The 23098-nt window shown below is 49.4% G+C and overlaps 11 protein-coding genes across 12 annotated transcripts; 9 read left to right on the top strand and 2 right to left on the bottom strand.

The window, feature by feature from the left end:
• Nucleotides 1–771: 771 nt before the first annotated feature.
• Nucleotides 772–1179, top strand: H257_05080 (hypothetical protein; the record flags this gene model as incomplete). The annotated part of the gene is made up of 2 exons (XM_009829809.1): nucleotides 772–1018; nucleotides 1073–1179. The coding sequence occupies 2 exons, from the start codon at nucleotides 772–774 to the stop codon at nucleotides 1177–1179; spliced, it is 354 nt and encodes a 117-aa protein (XP_009828111.1).
• A 90-nt stretch (nucleotides 1180–1269) lies between these two features.
• Nucleotides 1270–2342, top strand: H257_05079 (hypothetical protein). The gene has a single exon (XM_009829808.1). The coding sequence runs from the start codon at nucleotides 1455–1457 to the stop codon at nucleotides 2154–2156; it is 702 nt and encodes a 233-aa protein (XP_009828110.1). The 5' UTR covers nucleotides 1270–1454; the 3' UTR covers nucleotides 2157–2342.
• A 147-nt stretch (nucleotides 2343–2489) lies between these two features.
• Nucleotides 2490–3263, bottom strand: H257_05078 (hypothetical protein). The gene has a single exon (XM_009829807.1). It carries the CDS (start codon nucleotides 3169–3171, stop codon nucleotides 2551–2553), a length of 621 nt encoding a protein of 206 aa, XP_009828109.1. The 5' UTR covers nucleotides 3172–3263; the 3' UTR covers nucleotides 2490–2550.
• A 403-nt stretch (nucleotides 3264–3666) lies between these two features.
• H257_05077 (hypothetical protein) lies at nucleotides 3667–6563 on the bottom strand. The gene is made up of 12 exons (XM_009829806.1): nucleotides 6498–6563; nucleotides 6334–6445; nucleotides 6254–6280; nucleotides 5779–6202; nucleotides 5512–5691; nucleotides 5351–5464; nucleotides 4997–5045; nucleotides 4635–4912; nucleotides 4377–4586; nucleotides 4175–4294; nucleotides 3984–4100; nucleotides 3667–3909 (listed from the first exon to the last, which is right to left on the bottom strand). The coding sequence occupies exons 2-12, from the start codon at nucleotides 6435–6437 to the stop codon at nucleotides 3772–3774; spliced, it is 1761 nt and encodes a 586-aa protein (XP_009828108.1). The 5' UTR covers nucleotides 6438–6445; nucleotides 6498–6563; the 3' UTR covers nucleotides 3667–3771.
• Nucleotides 6564–7336: 773 nt separating this feature from the next.
• H257_05076 (hypothetical protein) lies at nucleotides 7337–9283 on the top strand. Its single transcript, XM_009829805.1, has one exon. It carries the CDS (start codon nucleotides 7893–7895, stop codon nucleotides 9240–9242), a length of 1350 nt encoding a protein of 449 aa, XP_009828107.1. The 5' UTR covers nucleotides 7337–7892; the 3' UTR covers nucleotides 9243–9283.
• Nucleotides 9284–10202: 919 nt separating this feature from the next.
• On the top strand, nucleotides 10203–11308 carry H257_05075 (hypothetical protein). The gene has a single exon (XM_009829804.1). The coding sequence runs from the start codon at nucleotides 10229–10231 to the stop codon at nucleotides 11210–11212; it is 984 nt and encodes a 327-aa protein (XP_009828106.1). The 5' UTR covers nucleotides 10203–10228; the 3' UTR covers nucleotides 11213–11308.
• A 1007-nt stretch (nucleotides 11309–12315) lies between these two features.
• On the top strand, nucleotides 12316–12944 carry H257_05074 (hypothetical protein; the record flags this gene model as incomplete). The annotated part of the gene is made up of 2 exons (XM_009829803.1): nucleotides 12316–12333; nucleotides 12609–12944. The coding sequence occupies 2 exons, from the start codon at nucleotides 12316–12318 to the stop codon at nucleotides 12942–12944; spliced, it is 354 nt and encodes a 117-aa protein (XP_009828105.1).
• Nucleotides 12945–14066: 1122 nt separating this feature from the next.
• Nucleotides 14067–15427, top strand: H257_05073 (hypothetical protein). Its single transcript, XM_009829802.1, has 5 exons — nucleotides 14067–14183; nucleotides 14245–14398; nucleotides 14452–14907; nucleotides 14968–15110; nucleotides 15154–15427. The coding sequence occupies exons 1-5, from the start codon at nucleotides 14098–14100 to the stop codon at nucleotides 15308–15310; spliced, it is 996 nt and encodes a 331-aa protein (XP_009828104.1). The 5' UTR covers nucleotides 14067–14097; the 3' UTR covers nucleotides 15311–15427.
• Nucleotides 15428–15617: 190 nt separating this feature from the next.
• On the top strand, nucleotides 15618–16871 carry H257_05072. Of its 2 annotated transcripts, XM_009829800.1 has the most exons (4): nucleotides 15618–15865; nucleotides 15916–16371; nucleotides 16436–16575; nucleotides 16623–16871. In XM_009829800.1, exons 1-4 carry the CDS (start codon nucleotides 15632–15634, stop codon nucleotides 16798–16800), a joined length of 1008 nt encoding a protein of 335 aa, XP_009828102.1. In that variant the 5' UTR covers nucleotides 15618–15631; the 3' UTR covers nucleotides 16801–16871. The 2 variants fall into 2 exon arrangements, with proteins under 2 accessions (XP_009828102.1, XP_009828103.1); XM_009829801.1 differs by having other exon boundaries at nucleotides 16436–16871.
• A 1087-nt stretch (nucleotides 16872–17958) lies between these two features.
• Nucleotides 17959–21590, top strand: H257_05071 (hypothetical protein). Its single transcript, XM_009829799.1, has 4 exons — nucleotides 17959–18437; nucleotides 18490–18940; nucleotides 19476–19929; nucleotides 20687–21590. The coding sequence occupies exons 1-4, from the start codon at nucleotides 18004–18006 to the stop codon at nucleotides 21427–21429; spliced, it is 2082 nt and encodes a 693-aa protein (XP_009828101.1). The 5' UTR covers nucleotides 17959–18003; the 3' UTR covers nucleotides 21430–21590.
• A 439-nt stretch (nucleotides 21591–22029) lies between these two features.
• Nucleotides 22030–22853, top strand: H257_05070 (hypothetical protein). Its single transcript, XM_009829798.1, has one exon. It carries the CDS (start codon nucleotides 22101–22103, stop codon nucleotides 22704–22706), a length of 606 nt encoding a protein of 201 aa, XP_009828100.1. The 5' UTR covers nucleotides 22030–22100; the 3' UTR covers nucleotides 22707–22853.
• Nucleotides 22854–23098: the final 245 nt, after the last annotated feature.

Genomic DNA, 23098 nt, shown 5'->3' with positions numbered 1-23098 from the left:
TTCAATCGTTAAAGCTGCTAAAACCACTGGCAGAAATGTTGAAAAGCACAATAAAGTATTGTGCTTTCGAGTGAAATTTCGTGTTGTGGTGTGGTTTCTCGTTGGAATTTAAATCGATTTGATTGGCTACCTCCGATGAGCTCAAAATTATTAGCCAATCAAAACCTTCTCAATGAAATTCAACCAATCAGATCGATTGTGGATCGGTTTGGTTGGCGCGATTCGATTGCACCCCGTCCCCAAATTTGTATCAAATCGACAATACAGTGTACTGTAACTATTTCGACACATTGCTTCCGGTTAAAAAAGTTATTCGGATGCATGCTGTACTCGGCCACAGACCTTACGCTGCTTGTGTGTCCCATGCTAGGACCCGCGCGCTGTGGCATTTATCGTCTCGTTGAGCACATCACTAATGAGAAGTCGTGAAAGAACTTCTGAGCAAAAGAGCACGGAGAACTCTCAAGGTTCTCCAAAAAGAGCACGGAGAACTCTCAAGGTTCTCCGTGCTCTTTTGCTCAGAAGTTCTTTCACGACCTCTCATTAGTGATGTGCTCAACGCGACAATAAATGCCACAGCTAACATTGCCGCTATGGGTTCAGGCCCCAGGCTACTTATCTTCTCGGGAGCGTTAACCGTAAGAACAAGCGAATGCTAACGCAATAACAATGTGATTTGTTGGTGGGGTGGTGGGTCGTTTAGAAACAGCACAAGTTTTAGTCCACTTGCCTGTGCCAAGAGTACAACATTACACCACACGTAGCTCTAGTATGAAGTGGCTCTGTCGAGCCTGGAGAACAGTCTTCAGTGAAGACTCTTCACGAAGTGTCGCTACGAATTCGGGTCCACCGGCATTGTATTACAAATACGTCGACGATTTGGACGACGACGATGCGAAGGACGCGGATGAAAGGTGGTCCGTCGTGCTTCGTGCGTTGCGCTCCCATTGGACCGAGTGTACCACTTGTACTGGGCCTTCCCTCATAGGCCCCATCAACGACGCTGTGACACTGGAACGTACGCGTGAGGTCTAGCTACCAAGGGCAAATGTTGAATCTGTACACTTTGAAGGCAGCAACCGCGTGCTCTCCGAGTACCGCGCATGGAGTCAGTACCAACCAACCCTTCCAACTGGCGCTTCACTTGGCCCGAAGACGGCATGTGCCCATGTCAGTTGAAGTTGTTCGTGCTAAGGTTTTTCGTCGTGTAACTGCAAGCACCACTACTGCTGTAACCGCCAACCAAAGCTTGCTTGCAACCGTCGTGGTCCACCATCTGGAGGGGCCAATTTTCTAAAGCACACGCCACACTACTTCCTCATTGCTCTCTGCCGACGGTCGATTCAATCACGGTGATCAAATCTTCCACGGATTGCGCCACATGATACAGGAGGCCAGTAGATTGCTCCCCCTCTTCTTCTGCCATATAGTGCTTATTGCTTGTACAGTACATTATGCACCTCATTTCTCAACTAACCATGAACGTGTCGCAGAACACTACCTTCAAGCTCAACTTGGACGCGCTGAATGGGTTCGACCTGGACCTACAAGAAGCGTCCCCGGGTGGAGCTGACACTGATTTCTTCCTCACAACTTCGTCTCCTATCAATGCCCTGAACGAGATTGCATTTGAGTGGCCCACGACACACGACGACGAACTGGACAGTCTCTTCACGACTAAAAACGATGATGCCGCTGGTCTTGTCCCCGAGCTCACCCTCTTGCAAAGCGAACCCAGTTTGGACGAATTTCGCGATTTTACAGTCGTCTTCATGACCTCTGCTCGGAAGACTCGTCAGCCCAAGAGAAAGCTATTCAGTGACGACGAAATGGAAGCTCGATACTGTCTGCGACAAAGCGACGTGCAATCTCCCCAGGTCCCCGCGTCCCCACTGACACATTATAGCCGCCAACGGCTTGAAATCGCCGAGCTCACTGTGGTTGCCGAAGCCCTTGAGCGGCAACTCCACGCCATGCAAGCCTCCAGAGTGTTGCACGGGTTTACTGCATACGAGAACGCGCTCAAGGCAAAAGCCGCTCTACTTGAGGCCCAAGAAGCCAATATGAGCCTCAAGCATCAAGTGCAAGGCCATCTAAGGCAACGACAACAGCTAGAAATCATTGCCTTCGGAAGTGTTATAGGTGAGGCTGTATAGATCGAACGTGCTTTGACGTGGATGTCAATCGTATATATACGTATCGATTGGTACCTGCGAGCATATCGTAAACGCACACACATCACAATGAAGTACCAGCCAGTACTGTAAGTAGGAACAGTTCGTGAAGACTTGCTCGACCAGCGTAACGTGAATGAATCGTAGGAACCAGTTGTGAACCTTGCTATTTCACACTGTCAAATGTCCATACTTGGAACATCTTTGTTGTACGCATTTTCAACCAATAAGACTGCAAACATATACAATGAATATAAATCATGCCACACGCATACAAATCACAAGTCAAACGAGTTCAATTTTATTCATCGATCCAACAGTTTGGTCACAAACGCCACCACACATTCACCAACTCTGGCACGCAAGAACCATGGGTCTAGTCAAGCAGCAATCGCCGCTTCCCACTACCAAAGAAAGCAAGCCAGCTGTTAATGGCAAGGCCCAGGCGAAGAAGCGCGCTCGTGACGACGAAGAATCCGACGACGACGACGATGAAGATGTTGAAGAAGGCGAGGACGAAAGTGGCGACGAGGACGCGGAGGAAGGCGATGACGACGACGGCGATGAGGAGGACGACGACGACCAAGATGACACGCCCTCGCGAAAGAAGCAAAAGAAGCAAGCTGATGACGACGACGACGACGATGATGACGATAACGATCATGACGACGACAACGTCACGTTGAACCAAGACGATTTGATCGGCGTGGACGCGAGCAACATCATTCCTCGGGCACGACGGCGTGCGGCGGTTGCAGCGATGGCGCTTCCCATGAACGACGAAGAAGATGAACACAAGGAAGCCCCTCAAAGCGACGACGACGAAGAGGCCGAGTTCTAAGCCGCGAATAGGATAAATAACCTTGTGGCCATGTGACTTTTTCCTGGTGGTCACCGACAATGTCATGTGCTCCTTCGCAAAGATCTTACAGGGCCCACCCACGGTTTGGTTGCTTGTGTTACGTAAACTACTGTATTTGTCGTTGATCTGCACCATGAAATACAAAACGCGAATATAATTCTATAATTCAATATAATCTTGAATCAATTATACAATTCGAATATTTAAATAAATTCTTCAAATTTAATTCTACGGAGGTACGACAAATACGGTAGCTATGAACAGTGATGTATATTACACGTACTGGTCGAGTTTGAAGCAACAACGTCAGTCTCCACCATATCATTTAACCACAAGAGTAAAAAGCCCCTTCAAACTTTATTTTGAAAATATACGAGCAAAAACCACAAACACTACACGAATGTAAAACTGCGTCCCGTTCGAAGCCCATGTGTCGTCTATATATATATTGTGAATTCGCTATAAACTTGCAAAATTCGCCTGGTTTACAAAAATCAATATTGAATCACGCCGAAGTTCTGATTGGTTGAATATAATTGACCTTTCTGCAAGAGCCAATCATATCCACTTAAAAATGGATTAGCCAATAGCGTCGATTCGTGATTCGATTCGGAGGCGAGATTATTCGATTCGATGGGATCTGGAAATTCATGTCGAAACCACAATATATATATATATATACCGCCGAAAACCCGACTTCTTACGTCGACACGATTGATTCCTTGTTCTGACTTATTAGGCATATGCATTTGCTTTGTGCTTGGGCACAAACTGGAACCCTTCCGGCACTGGACCCAGCAGCATCTCGGAGATCTTGATCCAGTCCACGGCCTGATCGCTGGCCATGAGCGTTTCGAGGTCGTTGCGGCCATACTACCATATATGTACCACCACCACCGTTGACAAACACACCCGTGAATAGATGACGTGACATCACGATGACGTACATATAGACCCGGGCGGGCGTTGATGCGTTGCGGCAGCTGCTCCAAGATACCTACGGGAATGTACCGGCACAAGAACGATTGCCATTCGAGAAGGTATCGACGGGTGCGGTTGATGCCCTATAAAAATATTCCAGGATACGTTTTTGGTTGCTGCACTGTTCTAAGGGAATTGAGTACATTCATTAAAGTACCTTTTGATCCGACCCCCAATGCTCCATGCCAAATTTCACGAAATCCTTGAGCAAGTCGAGACGTTCTGACGCGGAAATGTCAAAGTGGCGGCGTTCTTTAATCTCGGTGGGCAACCACGGCTAACGTTACAAAAAACACGAAAAAACAGTGAAAATATTGGCCAAATGTACCAACAAATAGGACATCCACACAGCGGTGTACCTTGATGAGGGCCCCACGAGCCAACATGCACGTATCCAGCACCCCCGAGCTCAAATGTTGATGGAACTCCTCGTAGGACAAGACATCCCCGCCGCCAATCAGCGCCATCTGCCGCCCGCCGTCGCCGGCCTCGCGGGCTTTCGCACATTCCTCGACGTACACCCAGTCGGCGCTCTTGGAGTACCGCTGCAACCGCGACCGCCCGTGGATCTACACCCACCCTCTCGATATAAGCACACAAATGGCAACGTGTTGTACCGTGAGCGCGTCCACATTGACATTGGTCCGCATCGCATAGTTGAGCACGACGCTCTGGTTCATAAAGTCGGCGCCAGATCGCAGCGACTGCACCTTCGGCACCAACTTGTGCGCCAGCGGCTGCTTGTCGGACCATCCCGTGCGCATCTTGACCGTCAGCCCCGGGCGAGTGGCGCGTCCAAAGCTGCCGACTTCGATGCCGGTTAGCGCCCCAGAAATCACTTCACACAACTTGGGCGTGCGGTTCATCAAGGCGGCCCCCGCGCCAGCCTTGCACACTGCACATTCATCCGTATCGCATTTCATGTGAGATATGGTGGGTGGATTATATGCGATACACAAGAGTGGTGTGTGGTACGAACCCAAGTCGATGGGGCACCCCATGTTGATGTCGATAAAGTCCACCGATGTCTACAGATATTGACGACGACCCGTGATTTTTCGATCCCAATGTTTGCCCATTTCCTGGGATTGGTTGAAATCACCAAGAAATCGACAAAGCAGTAAAATGTGATTGGATGAAATCGAACGCACGTTGCAATACTATGATTGGCTAAAATGAAAAGAATCATCTTCACCACCCCTTCAACTTATACTACTCCAGAGTATTATATTTCGCAGGTGGGGCGATTCTTGGGCGGCAGTTAACCCCGCCAGAGGACACTTGGAGTCGAACAACATACACAAAAGACAAGGAAAAGGCTACACGATCGTACCTCGCGAGTGATGAGCTCGCACACGCGGGCGGTTTGGTCGCCGAACGCCCCTGCAATCTGCACACCAAATATGTCTTCGCTTTCGTGGCGGCGCAGCAGCGCCCACTCTGATTGCTACAAGTTTGTCAGCTAAAGAAGCCCCAAGAGAGAGCGCGATGGACCTGTCCTTGGAGCAGATTCGTGGTCATGGCCATCTCGCCGCACGTAATGTCGGCGCCCCACTGCTTGAGCACGCGGCGAAACGGCAAGTTTCCCACGGTTGTCAGCGGACCAATGTACACTTTGCCCTTGAAGTCGACCGGTTTGTGGTCAGGGACGTTTGGGTTGTCAACCGTGTCAATCTATGGATATCGATAGTATCCGAAGATTGATGATGATGACGTCATCATCCAAGCGTGACGTTATCCCACAAAATATGAGATACGGACCTTGAAGTCGCGCGCTTTTTTGGCCATGCCGCCCTTCTTCTTGTACGTCGAAGCCACTGATCGAAACGGATACGTGCTCTTCCGCAACAAATTGCGGTTGTCCATGCTCAAGTCGTTGGCTTCCGTGGCCTTGAAGTCCGCTGGAGTGCCCAAGTTGACGTGGTTCGCGTCCACATGCGACAGACCGTAGCAACAGTTGAGCCCATACCGGCAGTACCCGTTGGCAGCAAACACCGGACACGTGTCCCCGAGATCCTTGGGTCGGCGCTTGAGGAAATCTGCCACGTCATGACTAAACTTGCACTTGTCTTCGAACGAGCAGCCTTCGCCGGCCGCCACACCGCGGCAAAGTACCGTCGACGGGTCGTCAGTGGGGTCGCGAGGGCGCTTCTTGAACGTGCCACGTTCACGTTCTTCGTTGTCGCTACAATCACGCATGAGACTCGGCATGAACGAGATATATGAACGTATGTACTCTTTCTTTTCCAAGATGCGGCGAAATCTACCACATGATCATGTTAGACTCCATGGACGATTGGTGCCGTTGATACGTACTCGGGCTTGATCGGGGCTTCTCCACGCCTCTCTTCGCTATCCACAGCAGAGATTTCGACTTCCGTTGGCAAGGACACAGCAGCTAGTTCTTTGGATTCGTCCATGTTGAGCTCTACGACAAGCATGAGCTACGAATGACCATGCATGGACACACGGACACCGACCTTGGCCTCTATTTGATGGAAAATGGAAATCGATGGTTGGGCAAGTGTCATTGGCTGGAAAAGAACCGCGAATACACCCGTTGTTACCTTGTTCAAGTACATTTCAATTTAAACTATTTTGATACATTTTCCCATTCGTCAGATAATATGTCCGATCATATAATTTGAAACAAATTCATCAAATCAGTTTCAGATCATTTTTTCAAGTGTCGAAATACTGTACTAGCGGTGGTACTATTCTACCGTTATTATTAATATTACTGTAATAGTATTAAACTTGAAGTACTCTAACTATTTCGACAGTATTAACGTTAAGCTTAGTGTATTAACAGTAATACTCTAATGGTGGTGCTCCTCCTCCAACGAAGACTTCTTTTGAAAGGTTCCCCGTCTTTGGGTCAATAGTACTTTACCTCTGCGGTGGCTGTTGCCGAAGGTCGAGTGGTTTGATTTTTGGTGAGTTTGCCTCAAGCCTTACATTAATACAAAGTATCTGAGTATTGCAAGTTGGACTGTGACGTGTATGTTGACATATCGCGCGACGTTGACATCCCACTTTCCATGTCTAACTAGGTGCATGGACACTTCAGCCGACGTCACATCGAACCATGCTGCTCAATGCATACCAGTGTTGCTGGCGAACGCCATCACATTCTAAGTGCTACAAGTTCGGGTTGTTTTCTGGGGGGTTACTTGCCTCGTTTTGAACTCCGTGCAAAGGCAATCACGACATCACATATGATATACAGTATGTAAGCCCCGGTTGAGGAGTACCGTCAACATGTCAAGTGCCGATCAGTCTCACCAATCAAGCCAGAGCTTGAAGTCCAAACTTCAAACCTCAACATCAACCCCCCACCCACCCCCTTTGCCTTCCTACAGTACTGACAATGGCCAAAATAACACCTCGCCGCATGCAAGGTGACTGCATGCAACTTTCAACCGCCGTCCGAAGAAGCGAGTGGCCGTCCAACGCCCAACAACGGCGACGTTAGATGGGGCTAAAAATAACTTGTACTACCACCGCACCTGATCGCCAGGAGGATGATCTTGGCATTGTCAATTCACCAATTACAGCGAGAGCGTTGCTTGAGTGTCGACCATACATGACCTACCGCCGAGTGTAGAGAATTTGAACAAGGAGCTATGGTCGAATACTACAACTTGTACCCCAGTTTTAAGCTTACAGTTATATAGTTCGATTCCATATTGACCAAAACTGCGAGCATTGGTTTCGCATTCATACAGTTGCAAAATGTTCGAAATCCACACTATCTGAGTTCGCTTGAAACAGCATTGCCAGCAGGAGCGTGACATGTTGACCACAAGGAAAGACTGGGCAGCAAGCAGCCTCGCCTTCCCGCATCCGAGAACAGTCATTTCCATTTTGCCATCATGAAGGCTACGTCTTGCATCTTGCTAGCCTGCGCGGCTTCGGCCCGTGAAATTCGCCACGAAGAGTTTGCGATGGCGTATCCCACAGCGGCCCAAGGCACCGCTCGGCTCCCCACGCACAACTTGGTGGGTTATTGGCACAACTTTGAAAACCCATCTGGGAAGACCTTTCCGTTGAGCCAAATCAGCAAGGACTGGGATGTCATCAACGTCGCGTTCGCCGACAGCTTGGGCAGCGGGGCGCTAGGGCTCAACATTGACCCGTCCGCGGGGTCGGAAGCCCAATTCATCGCCGACATTGCGGCGCTCAAGGCCAGCGGCAAGATCGTGGCGCTTTCCCTGGGCGGGGAAAAGGGGTCGGTCACGATCAAGGACGCAACCGAGAAAGCCAACTTTGTCAACAGTTTGTACGGGCTAATCACCAAGTACGGGTTTGACGGGATCGACGTCGACTTGGAGAACGGCGTGTCCATCGGTGCCCCCATCGTGCAGAACCTCATTGACGGCATCAAGCAACTCAAGCAACGCGTGGGTCCCACGTTTTACTTAAGCATGGCGCCGGAGCATCCGTATGTGCAAGGCGGGTATGGCCAGTGGGGGGGCCTCTGGGGCTCGTACCTGGCGATCATCGACGCACTCCGCGACGACTTGACCCAGATCCACGTCCAGTTCTACAACAATAACGGGTTCACGTACCCCGATGGTCGCTACCTCAGGGAAGGCACCGTCGACGGCCTTGTGGGTGGCAGCTTGATGCTCCTGGAAGGATTCACGGCGCAATGGGGCCAAGGGTTCAAGTTCAACGGCCTTCGCGCCGACCAAGTGTCGATTGGAGTACCGTCTGGCAAGTCGTCGGCTGGCCAGGGTTTCGTGACCGAAGATGTGATCCTCCGCACGCTCACGTGCCTCACCAAGGGCGTCGGCTGCGACACTATCAAGCCCAAGAAGCTGTACCCTGACTTCCGAGGACTGATGTCGTGGTCAATCAACTGGGACCGTTTCGACAACTTCCCCTTCTCCAAGTATGCTCGCCGGGCGTTGGATTTGCTCAACGACAATGTCACGCCTACTTCTGCCCCCCCTGCTACCTCCACCCCTGCCCCTAGTACTCCTGCCCCTACTACGAGTTCTACTACTTCCACCCCAGTGACCACCAAGGCCCCTGCAACCCCAGCCCCCACCACATTGGCCCCCGCTACAACTATCCAACCCCCTGCCACAACGACCCCGTCGGGTCCTTGCGGTTCGTGTACTAACTGCTACTACGCCCCCACTCAAGCGTGTTTTGTTGGCTGGACTGCCCAACAATGCTCCAGTGTGGCTACTTTCCAATGGTGCGGCGCCGCATAAGTTAGTTGTACTTGTTGTCCAATGTATTTGTTCAAGTAGTAATGTTGTGCGTTTCGACTTCGAAAGATGCTTGTGCTTTATCATCGACCGCATATAATAGTTTTGTTGGAGCAGAACATATTATATTCCCTTCAAGTACTGTAACTGTATACCATACTTAGTATACCGACCGGTACATGAAATTTTGGACGAGGACTATTCTGTCAGGTCAAAGCCTATTCTGTACGATTACTCATGCAACACTTGTCAGCACATTGAAGTTTGTACTCAGTGAGTAGTACGTACTGGTATGTATGTAGTGGTATGTCGACGCGAACCCAAGCTGCAACCGTCCAACTCCTAGATTTGAAAACCTGAGTTTTGCCACATAGAATCACCAGCAAAACATAACAGCTGCCCTTCATTGTGGCCATCACTTCGTCCAATGCTCCAATCGCTCCTATCGAAGAGTGATTTGACATTGCAGTTTGGGTGCTGATCGGACGGTGAATACCAACCAGTATGTATCAGGCACTGAAACAATCCATGTTCATCTGATGTTCCACAATCGTGTAACCAAAACAGAATCAGTTTCCGCGCTACTGCACCTCGAAGTGTTGGATTGCTCGCTTGTTTAACCGCCTTCTAGATCTCTCTCAATCGCCAGTGAATCAAACCATCGAGGGGCGAACAAGGTCTCCTGGGCCAAATCGGCGACACTGTGCTACCCTCATACAGTACTTCTGCTTCATTGCAGCGAACGCGCACGTAGCTAGTAGTACTCGTACAGTGTAATACAGCCATTCTATGCATTTGCATTTGTCGCACAAGTTCAAGATGTCTCGCCAACACTTGTATGATCAATGATGACTGAGTTCGGGCTAAAGTGGTCTGATGTCAACGAACATGTCAACTTGAATTTCAAAGCCATGTGTTCAAGTCAGTCGGCAATGAAAACCGCGTAGTTAGGTTTCGATTCATTTTCCATTTCACTCTGTGCCTCAACTATGAAGACTGCTCTCTGCCTTGTCGCGCTTGCTACCCTCGCCTCTGACGTGCTGGGCCATGGCCGCCTCCTCAAGCCGCCTCACCGTGGCTACATCGGTCGCCTCCCCGGCTACCAATTCGTGCCCATCAACTACTCCGACAACGGCTTGAGTGCCGGGGGCATTGGGGCGACCAAGGACGGCCTCCACGGCGTCTGCGGAGACCCGTACACGGACAAGGTGCCCCGCCCCCACGAAAACGGCGGACTCTACGGCACGTTCGCCACCGAAACCTCCCGCGCGATCGGGGCTTGCTACAGCCCTGGCTCGACCGTGGACGTGACGGTCCAAGTAACCGCCAACCACATGGGGTACTTTGAATTTGGCTTGTGTAAGCTCAACAAGAAGGACGACGTGGAGACTGAAACGTGCTTTCAAACGTTGGCGCAACCGACGGGGGAAACCCGCTGGCCCGTGCCCGCGGGCAACCTCGACTTCACCATCAAGAACGTACTGCCCAAGGACGTGACGTGCGAAGGCGACGCCCACTGCGTCCTCCGCTGGCATTACGTTGGTGGCAACAACTGGAACGGCGCTGCTACCAACCCCAACGCCGGTGTGTGGGGCCAAGAACATTTCTGGAACTGCGCCGACATCTACATCAGCAACACGTGCGGTGCGGCCCCTCTTCCGACCTCCGCCGTCCCCGTGACCACCCAAGCCACCGTTGCCCCAACCACCGCCGCGCCAGTCTCCACGGCTGCCCCCGTCACGACTAAGGGCACCACAACGGTTGCACCTGTCACTGCCGCGCCCACCACGGCTGCCCCCGCCACTACTAAGGCCACTACTCTTGCCCCTGTCACCCCTGCGCCCACCTCGGCTGCCCCTGGTGACAAGTGCCAAGGAAACCGCAACACGTGCTACTGGCCTGAAGCCCGCCAAACCGTCCCGTATGCCCAATCCGACTGCGCTCTCTTCCCCACGTTTGTGTGGTGCCCTTAATCACACTTCGTTTTACGGTCAAGTGGCGCAGTAGACTTAATCAAGATAATTTATGTCCATTTGCGTGATGACATTTGCCACGGATGGCAACTGAACTTGTATAATTAAACGTACTTGTACGGTGGAGTTGCTCTGAGCGTTGCGATGCTCCTCCTCAGCAACCAGTGTTGATCTAACGTTAACAGTAACACAAATAAATACCAGTATCCTTTTCGAACCGAAAATATTACTACTACGTAGTACTCCTGTACTAGTAGTACAGTACTTGCTTTAAAGTTCTGATGGAAATCGAGTCAGCTTAACATTAGTACGTATGGGGGCGTTGGTCTCAATCAACTGCCCCCACCTCGACGCATAACGTCAATGTCCATCAAGAGTAGACAGAGGAAGCGAGTTACGAAGCCTGCAGTATAATTAATCCATCCTCATGAATCGGTGGGTTGGATGTAATCAATCAAGGGCGGCAGGATCGTTTTAGTGCCAATATAGGGGGAGCAATAATGGCGAGGAAGTTCAGGAACATAACAAGTTTGCATTCGTCAGTAACAATATAAACTTTCCCTTAGTTATTTTAAAGCCAGGGGGTGAAGGGGGGTTCTGACATCCTGAGCGACGATACAGTTAACTCTGGAATACATAGGCGTTTCAGTCAACTAACGATGCGCCGAGATGTTCTGGAACAACCTCAGTCCGCCTTGTAGAGTATTGTGCTGGAGAACGTCGACACAACGTTAACATTAGAGATTAGCCCCATGTGAATTGGATTTAGTTTTCAACCTTCGTTAAGCCGCCGACTACAGACAGCGTTGCCCATAATGCACCTCAGAATCTACTGGTAGGGGTCAATGAGATATTGCGTGCATTAGTAGTTTTGACAAATTGCCCACATACCTAATAGTAATTTCCTACTTATTACTACATCTGTGTTGCGTGCCTGTCCATTGGCGCATGAAGAATTTTAGGGTTGTAGATATGGCTAACGTTAGCGTTGGGATCTCAAGCTAAATGGACAACTCACAAGTCATACTAGTACTGTACTCTGCTAAGCAGGCCCTGCTTTACAGCGCGCATTCTAAGTCCGACTTGCAGTTTGCACTTGCAATATGTCAGTCGGGAATCAGGTAAAACCTGATGAGTGATTCGTGGATTCGTCAAGAACATACTGCATGTCCGTGTGTGATCAATGATAATTGGGACCCCAACGGTGCCTCTTTGCATATGATAGTATGATTCGAACGACGTCGACACCATCACCACAGTGGGGTGATGTCAATTTTCCCCACATAAGTTGTTTGAGTACCGCCACTGAGTTACGTTGCTCACCTTGCACCATCAAATTAGTCCAGTTGACCATTTCGCATTTGCCCTCCTACCATGACCACTGCATTCTTCCTAGTTGCGCTCATCTCCTTCGCCAGGATGTGAACTGCGCCGACATCTACATCAGCAAAACGACCGGCGTGACCTCTCGTACAACTGCGTCGCCCCCTGTGATCACCACGAGCTCCTACCACTGCTGCCTCTACCACTGGAGGAACTGACAATACTCGTTCCACCTCTGTGCGCCAACGACCCCCCCCCCACTGCTGTCCCTGTCACAAATCAAGCAACCACGGCTGCCCCTGGTGACAAGTTTGACGGCAACCGCAACACGTGCTGCTGGTCTGGAAACCCCCTGCTCGTCCCGAACTCCAAATCCGACTGTGCGTCGTTCTCTTCGTTTGTGTGGTAACCTGTCCGTTAATGGCATGTTGGTTCAAGGGGATAGCTGTTGAACTGGAGGGAGTACACTGGATGCAGAGGTGGTAGTGGGCGCCATTTTCTGCATCACATTGCCACGGTCATGTGACTGGTTGACAAGTACCTCGACCTTCGAGAATTTTAGTGTGTAGTACATCATTACATTCGGGCGAGAAGGAGTTTGACATTGCGAAATGGAGGGATTTCTCACTTCGAAACGATTGTACGTTGCACCAATCGTTTCGACGACTGTGGCCCTTGTTAGGTGACCCCGGGGATGGGCTATGTTGTGGTCGTGGCGGTGGTATGAATCGCGTTGTGACCATGTACACAGTACAGTATTGCGATTAAGATCACGACGTCGCTCCAAATGTGCTCGCGGCCTCTGGCCAAATCCTTCGGCAACACGTAATGTCCTCACGCAAACTTGGATTGTTCACAAGTGAAACCGTTTTGGAATGAACTTTGCAATTTATACATCTTGTATTCACTAAAGTATAGTGAGTTCAATCTGCAACGGTTATTTATTAGAAAACGTATTGATTGGCTGAACCATTCAGAAATAAAGGGACGGGTTAGAATGGATTTTGATTGGCTAGTAAATCGATTCTAAGTTCCTTCTTCATTCTTTTTAGCCAATCATACTGGTTTGTTGGCGATTTCAACAATCGCCCAAAATTGGCAAATTTGGATGAAAAGCACTATACTTCGCTTGGTACTGGCTGTACTGTTGTGACAAGTGCAAAGGAAGACCAGTATCATTAGTATGGCAAGCGTCGACTAAGCCCATTACGTAGTGTGGACTACAGCTGTATCGCTCGCTGTACGTACATTAATAGGGTTGGTTTCTCAAAGAGCGTCTTGTTCGGTGTTGAAGTGCCTGTGAAACAAAGCCCCACGTGAAATTATTTTTATACAATATAGCATGTTTATTATAATTAAGATTGCTCCTTACAAACATCTAGATATCAAATATAAATGTATTCTTTTAAGAATACATTTATATTTTAAATATATTCATACTACTTCGAAGTAAGTATTAAAATACTTACTTCGAAGTAGTATGAATATATTTATATTTGATATCTCACTAAAATACCCTATTTGCACGATTGCGAGTTCCACAACGGCCACATTTTAGAATCATGGAGTGCGTCGACGGCACCGACGACGCGGGTCTGCACCGCGCGAATCTCGAGGTGATCGCACAGAAGATTCTGCATGAGATGACGTAAGCACACCAAGCTGACCTCTATCCGAAGGAGCAGAGTCCCGCTTACACCACGTCGTAGGTTGGCCGCCGAGAAAGCGCACGTAAACAACGCACCGCAGTTGAAGAAGAATGTGTCCGTGCACGATATGCACAAGATTCCTTTGGACACGAAGCAAATCCTCGAACCAGCGAGCAATGCATCGTGGCAGTTAATGAAGCAATCACATTTCGAGGTACTACGGACGTTGCATTCGGTTGTCGATGTGTCCTCAGGTCACGTCGGTAGCAATTCGCAAGTTTGCCCACAGGGTGGAGCGACACACTCGAAGCCCTGCAAGCGCATTGGGATTGGACCTTTGAAGACATCATCCACCTCGAATGCGCGCTCACGCACTTTAGCCGGTTTCGGTCCAACACGATAATCCATTTCCCGTCGAATCGGATCGCGAATCGGTCGCTGGAATGGCTCGGGGACTCGATCCTCAACACATGCGTCGCGATCTACCTCTTCCAGTCGTACCCGCTCACGCAGGAAGGGCAGCTGACGCAGCTTCGATCGGCGTTGATCAACAACTCGATCTTGTCGCAAGTGTCGACGCAGCTGAATTTACCCCCCGCGATCCTCACGGGGTCTCGCGTGGCGCAGTCCGAAGAGGAAGAGACCGACGCCGCCATCAGCATGCGCCAAACCATCTACGCCAGTGCCGTCGAGTCGCTCATTGGCGCCGTGTTCCTCGACCAGGTACGAACGAACTTGGCCTCTTGTTTCCGAATCCCCATTGGGATCTCATGCGATCTGTAGGGCATGTCACGCGCGATGGAGTTTGTCAACACCCGCGTGCTGCCCGTGGCCATTGACTTGGCGACGAACTCGAGGAACTGGGACCCCGTGAGCGAATTGCAGCGACGTCTCACGTCGCAAAAGCGATCCGTGCGCTACGACCGGTCTGCTTCGTGTTTTGTAACGATGTCTCACACCGTGTCACAGGTCCAAGGATGAGTTGGTGCACGACGTGACCTTGTACGTGGACAACAAGCTCATCATGCGCGAAACGGGAGCCAACTTTAAGGACATCCAGCGATCCATTGCGAACCACGTGCTCGACGTACTGGAAGAAACCCATCCCGAACTCAAGTTCGACTAGTAGTAGGGACTAGTAGGTACTAGTTCCCATCACGTGATCGTCCGTGCTGCGCTTTTGAAGGTGTTATACTAATTCTATGTCACTCTTATTTTAACAGTAAATAGTTAATAATAAAATGATTACTATGTATAATACTAGTAGTATTAATACCAATACTATTAATATTAATATATATTAATACTATTAATAGTACTACGTAGTGTTAATATTAATAGTAACGTTAGTGGCTGATACAAACCCTGCCGAGGTTTTGTACTAAATGTGAAAGGTTCAAAATCGACCAATGAATGGGCAGATTTTCCGCTGTGGCAACATGAAAAAATGCTGGGGAGCGGGCGCCGAGGCATCGGACAGTTGGCGCTCGTGCGTCAGCGTTGGCGGTGTGATGTGCGGGCCATCGCTAGCAAACCCGATCCGTCTAAACCCATCCATGCTGTATCGGTGAAGAAGAATGTGTCGGTGCAGGATATGCACTCCGACCAGCTGGATACCCGCCACCTTGTACTGCCGTCGACGAATCCTGCGTGGCAGGTCACCACTCAATCGCACTTTGAGGTGCACCGCACGCTATCACACAACGTCCGACAACATGATCTTGTGTGTAGGTATATGCGAACGTCCCTCCGGACTGGACAACTGCGTTGGAGTCGCTGCAGGTTCACTGGGACTGGCGTTTCGACAACGTGCTGCACTTGCAATGCGCGTTGACCCACTTCAGCCGGTACTTCCCCAACACACACCATCTATTCCCCGCGAACCGCGCGTCCAATCGATCCCTCGAGTGGCTCGGGGACTCTGTGCTCAACACGTGCGTCGCGAGCTACTTGTTTCAGTCGTACCCTACTGTCCAGGAAGGGCAGTTGACGCAGCTGCGGTCGGCGTTGGTGAACAATGTCGTGTTGAGCCAAGTGGCCATGGACTTGGCATTGCCTTCCGCGATGCTCTTGGGCGACAGCATCACGCACGCGTACGATCACGACACTGCCCTAGCCAACACCATGAAGCAGACGCTGCATGCCAGCGTGGTGGAAGCCCTTGTGGGCGCGGTGTTGCTAGATCAGGTATCTACATTTGCTTGGTGTTATTTCTTTGTTGTATGCAATGTAACGATTTTATATTTTCCAGGGCATGGTTCGTGCGATCGAGTTTGCAAACACAAGAGTGTTGCCCAAAGCGATTCAATATGCCAAAACCAAACCGTGGGACCCCGTCAGCGAAATCTACCGCCGCGCCAATGCGCACGGCTTTACCATTCGCTTCGAGCGGTACGTACATGGATCAGTGTATGGAGGCGTGAGTTCTAGATCGTTAGGACCAAAATTGACAACCACAAGCACTTGATCTCGCTCTATCTGGACGACAAGAAAGTGCTTACCCAGCTAGGCCCGAGCTTCAAGGCGATCACCACGCGGCTAGCGGAACGACTCATCAAGTCGTGGTCGACGTTGGCACCAAAAAAGAAGGCCACTGACACTGCTAAGAAGCCATAGATATGTAACTACGAACACGACGTCCAAGATACATCCGTATCGTTATAGAATAAAGGGAGTCGATAACGAACGCCTTGTACATAGGTAGCAGTATTGTGTGCTTTTCGCCCAAATTTGCTGTTTTTGGGGACTATTATTGTGTGTTCTACTCAAAATTTCCATAGGCGGTTCTTAAATCGCCCCGATCCGAATGTCCGCGAAATGACCCCAATGACAAAAAGTGGGATTTCTCTCACAAAAGAATCGTTACTAATCACCCTATTATGACGCAGTTTCCTGAGCTGAGTCAACGATCCAATCTTGCAGCATTAACACTTGAGCGCGTAGGCCTCGTAAGCGAGTTTCTTCGTATCCCCAGCACACATGCACACCTATGTACAGTACACACAAACATCGCAAGTACACCAACTGGACGCCTGCGCTACCGCAACATGCAACTACACCTCGTCGTACTGCCCTTTGCGGAAAACTAAGTTGGATGTCCATTTTCTGCCCAAATCTTCGAAATTCTAACCAATGAAATCATCGCGGCTATTTGTTGGCGATTTTCACAATGACTCACAATTGGCAAGTTTAACCAGAAAGCACAATACTTCGAAGTACTACGTAGTAATAGTAAAACGAATCACCATGGCTGATTTCAATATGATTAGCTAAAACGAGTGAATATTCACAAGGGTACCTCTGAAATTTAGATATGTATCATATTTCACATGTTCGGTGATTGCTGGGTGGTTCAAGTAACCGCCGGAGGAAATTATGAGTACTATTAGTAGTACCGTTAATGTAAAACACTCAATACCTTCCATCTCATAACGCGTTCACTCGAATAGATTTACAAATAACGTTATCAATAGTTGCAAAGCTTCAGTGTTGGAGAGCCAAATTTATACAAGTAATACTGTAATAATATATAAATTTAGGGAAATACGGCTACATACGGCTATATGTTCAGTACTTCGAAGTGTGTATTATGAATATATTTATATTTGATATCTAGATTTTTGTAAGGAGCACTTTTAATTATAATAAATAAACATGCTATATTGTATAAAAATAATCCAGCATTTCAGGTGGGGCTGGAAAAACGTGCCTAGTATGTTGATGAATGTATGGTATACAATTATACAGTTATATGTAACGCTGCATTCTGCTGTGAAAACCCCCACCCACCAACAAACAGCCCGAGCAGCAGTACGTACGATGGCAAAGCGAATCGAAGAGAGCGATGACAGCGGGAGCGCTAGTGAGAGTGGCAGCGGCAGCGGTAGCGACTCTGGAAGTGGTAGCGACTCCGGCAGCGACTCTGGCAGTGGTAGCGGTAGTGAAAGTGGCAGTGGGAGCGAGAGTGGCTCGGGCAGTGGGAGCGATAGCGGCAGTGGCAGCGAAAGCGAGAGCGCAGACGAGAAACCCAAGAAGGAAAAGTCACCAGCCAAGGGAAAGGCTGCTGCGAAGGCCAAATCGGCGGCGAAACCTGCCAAGAAGAAGTCACCGTCCAAGCCGACGAAACCGGCGGTGAAGAAGACGGCGGCTGGCAAGAAGGTCGTCGTGGACGACGACGACACGTCCAAGATCGAAGAGATCGACCCCGAGCGCCTCAAGGGATTGAACGAAGTGGAAAAGGAGGCGCTGATGCTGTACGTTGGCTCGTGGTGGTGGGTCAGTCACCACCGCTGACTGATGGTGTAGGGAGCATTACGAATCCCAAGCCAAGAAGAGCAAGGACGTTGCGCTCAAGAAGAAACTCGAGAGCGAGAAGGAGGCGTTGGACGACGAAGTGTCGGGGCGTCGGCTGCGCAACCGAGACACGGACAGCCGCAAGTCGGCGCTGTCGAACTTGAAGTCGATCAAGCAAGGCGACAAGAGCTCCAAGTCTATCTTGAGCAAGCGATTTGGCAACGACGATGGCAACCACTCGGATTATGACGAAGGAGACAACAACCGCGACGACCTCGCCGAGAAGCGCCGTCGCCGAAAGGAACTGCAGCGCGCGTCGGCCACGGAAGCCGCCGCGTCGTCGTCCGCCACCGCATCCGACAGTCGAAGCAACAAGCTCAGTCACGACGCGCACCATCCAGACCAGGTGGAACTGCAAGAACCGGAAGTGTCTGGCCCTCTGGAGTATCGACATGCGTTGGCGGTACGTTTGTTCCCTTTGACTCCTACATCGGTCCATAATTTGATCCATATATATATATACTTCGCAAGTATTCCGTAAGTCGTATTGCATACGTACGTACATTAAATTTGCTCTAACTTTATTTTATAGTATATATTTATATATATATACACTACCTACAAAAAAAGGCAACCCCAATCGAAATGGTTGTGACAGTGTATTTTATTATATATATATATATTGTGGTTTCGACACGAATTTCCAGACCTCGTCGATCGAATCTGGCCGCTGAATCGAATCACGAATCGACGCTATTGGCTAATCCATTTTCGAGTGGATTTGATTGGCTCTTGCAGAAAGGACAAGTATATTCAACCAATCAGAACTCCGGCGTGATTCAATATTGATTCGACAAACCAGGCGAATTTGGAAAGTTTATAGCGAATATTCACAATATATATATATATATTGCGTATGGTGATGAATATATAGTATAATATTATGACCCTGGACAAAAACACCACGCGTTTGATCGTCTCGATGTTTATGTGTGTAGTACCTGTTTAAATCGCGCGAATGGTTTGAAAAGAATTTTTTCGAGCCATTTTTCGACAAGTTGGTGCAAGGGACGTATGTGAAGATTGCGATCGACGACAACGTCGACGGCGAGCGCGTGTACCGGTTTTGCCAGGTGTCGCACGTGTGCAATGTGGAGCGCTCGTACCCGTTCGCGGGTGAGAAGACCAAGAAGGGAGTCATGCTAGTGTACGGCAAGAGCAAGCGGACGTCCACGCTCGCGGCCTTGTCCAACCACAGACTGCAGGAGCGCGAGTTCGATCTGTGGCGACTGTACCTGGAAAGCCTCAAGATGACCGTGCCTACAAAGGAAATGGCCATCAAGCAGTACAACGCGATCAAAGAGATGCCGTCGCGGCACAAGTACACGGACGAACAGGTGACTGTGATGGTGAATCGCAAGCGGGCAAGTGGCAAGAGCCAAGTGTCGTTGGGTACGACGATCGATCTCTTGTGTATTTATTATTGTGCTTTTCAGCCAAATTTGCCATATTTTGGGGAATTGATGAAAAAATCGCCAAGTAATCGAGCAAAGGAATATGACTGGCTGCAAAGAATACGAAGGTTGCAATATGATTGGCTAAAAAGATTGATTGATGCATTGCAGTCTCAAAGATACCATTTCAACTCAGTTTTGTATGAAATTTCGAAGGTCCAGCGATTGTTCGGCGGTTGATTCAACCAATTGCCAGAGGAAATTATGAGTAGAATACATAATATTTGGGATGGATGGATGAGAATGTAGTTGGATTGTGATGGTGATGATGGTTGTGTGGATTGGGAATGGTGTGTGGTTCTGGTCTTGAAGTGGATTGGGCTGTGGTACAGTAGTATTGATTTGGTATTAATATTATTGTAGGACGTTCAATCTACCGAATACGCATCTCTCCCATTGGTCAATCTGATTCACTCCTTGTCGCTGATTGGCTGCACTGTTTTTTCTATTTACGAACTACGCGCTTTTTTTGCGAAATGGGAAAATCCATGAAAGTTTGAGAATTTTTGGTGATTGATTTGATGAATCTCGCAAAAATTCGGGAATTTATTTGGTACTACAATGGACAATTGGAGTTCGTGTAGTAGTTTGATAGTAGTAGTGCGTTTGTCCTAGTACTACTACAAGTACAAGCATTGCGTAATACCGAGATTTTGATATAGTGATGTTGTTTTACGAGTTTTACTATCGGGTAGGGGTGGAGATTGTCCGGCTGGAGCGGGATGTGGCGGCGGCCAAGACGGCCAACAACTTTGACAAGTCGATCGAGTTGGAGGCGCGGCTGGCGCAGATGCAGCATGCGAACGAGCAGCGTCTGGCGGTCAAGACGGAGGACGTGGTGCGCATCAACGAGATCAACAAGCGCAACCGAGAGATCAACATGAAGCGAGACATGGACGCCGGCGCGTCCAACCGCGCGCAGATGGACAACATGTCGGCGGCTCAAAAGCTGCAGTACGTACGGGCGTCGGCGTCGCGACGCATGTATCTGTCCAAGGACAAGATCGACGTCAACTTGGCGGAAGGCAAGCTGGTCAAGCTGCCAGACGGACGCATCATGACGGTCAACAAATTGGTCGAGGTGGAGGCCCTTCCGGACGACATCATCCCCGACAACAAGAAGAACAGCAAGGAGGAAGACGTGCTCGTGAAGATGGAGCGCAAGCGAAAGGCGCAGGAACTGGCGGTAGTCGAGACTCGCGTCAACTCGGTGGAGATTGAAGGGGACGGCACCGACATCGCCAACAAAACGATTCGCTTCATCGACGACGACGGAACGTGGACGACGATCCGACCAGCGGCAGAGATCCTGCAGGAACAGGAGCTCAAGAAACGCCCGGTCGTGTCGGACGAGGTCAAGAAGACTCGCCGAGGCATCTCGATGAAGGATTACTTCAACCGCGTCAAGGAACGCACGGCGGCCGAAGACGGCGCGTAACCACACGACGCCGACGGATGTCTAACATGTAAACACATGCATCGCTCGCTGCGACCGGCCATGTAGATGCGAAGTAGTATTGATGGATGCATCCTCGATAGCACACCTCCATCAAGAGGAATGCGTGAGAATGAAACACGAAGAAGTATTTATTGTTTCGATTAAGTGCGTCCCTCCGGATACGCGTGCACTGAGTACGGATTACTAGTATTACTAGAGAGAACTTGACATATGTAATGGTTAGGGTCAGGTTTTTTGGGACATGGGGTGATTTTTATGAACGGGTAAAGCGGGTTAGGGGTCAGGTTGTTGGGACATAGTTGGTGTGAAATGATTGCTGGTGACATATTCGTGTCAGTAAAGCCGGGTCTGGTATACGAACAGTACGAAGTATTTAACCACAGTTAAGAACATTAGACATGGTGAATGAAGGTCGATTACCTGGGTTTAAGAAACGGATCGATGGCAGTTTTGGTGGCGTGTTGGCGTATTTGACTGTGGAGTCGATCGAGTACATTACTTTGTTCCTAGTACTACTATAGTAATACTAATGACACCATTTATAATGGTTTGCATGCAGCATTATATTTCAAGTGATAAAGAACACGAAGTAGCCACGGATATGTTTTCGAACATGTACGCAAGAGTCACATTGCATCATTCCTGGTTCAATGAACATGCTTCGAGGCGCGACCGCCGTGATCGGGCGCCGGTCCATGGCTACCGTCAACAACAACTACGTGAAGCGATTGGTGCAAGATGCGAACAACCACCCCATGGATCCTCTTCGCCAGCTGCGCGTGCTCCAGATGCTCAACAAGATCCATCCGTCGCTCGTCATCCAGCGCGTGGAAGCGGTCCAATTTACCATGTCCCAAGAGGCCCAGAAAGAATACATGAAGGCGTTGGTGAACACTGACCAAATGGACTCGGTTGATTTGAACCAATTCTTGGCTCGCATGCAGACCACCGGCCTCGCGGGCTTCGCCTCACGAGCATCGCACAAGGCCCATGGTGTTCCCCACCATCAAACTGTCGATGAGAGCGGATACCGCGCTTGGGCGACATTTGCGATGTTGACATGGGGTGGCATTGTGGGCATTTCTCTCGTGACATTCTGGAACGAAGAAGGATGGAAGGAAGAGCATCCGATGACCGCGGGGTTCATGCGTGGATTGGAGCTGCACATGGAGCTTCCCAAGCGTAGCAACGACCGACCTGCTTCCCAAGACAAATCTAAGTCATCGCCGCCGCCCCCCGCGGCTCCACGTGCATGACAACCACGCGTTGTGTTGATGTGTGTATATCTATCATTTGCCGTACCAAAGGTGAATGTAACCTATTGTTTGTGTATACTAGTAGTAAATATTAATGTACCCATCGCTGCAGTTCTTTCCGAAATACTACTATTAATAGTACCATGATTGATAGATAATATTAATACTTCGAAGTACTGTAGTATTAACCCTATATGACGGTAAGGTATTATATTCCACAGGGATACTGACCATACTAAGCTTAAGATGTATACAACAAGCATACTTAGGGCAAAAACAGATAACACCATCAAACAAAACACCAATTTTATCAATTTTCACCAAATGGCTGGTTTATTTCCGGCCGGAGGTAGTATTAATACATACTACGTAGTAATTACATAATTATTAAT

Source organism: Aphanomyces astaci (genome assembly GCF_000520075.1).
Source record: "Aphanomyces astaci strain APO3 unplaced genomic scaffold supercont1.9, whole genome shotgun sequence".
Classification (NCBI taxonomy): Eukaryota; Oomycota; class Saprolegniomycetes; order Saprolegniales; family Verrucalvaceae; genus Aphanomyces; species Aphanomyces astaci.
This window is presented reverse-complemented; position numbering and strand designations above follow the sequence as displayed.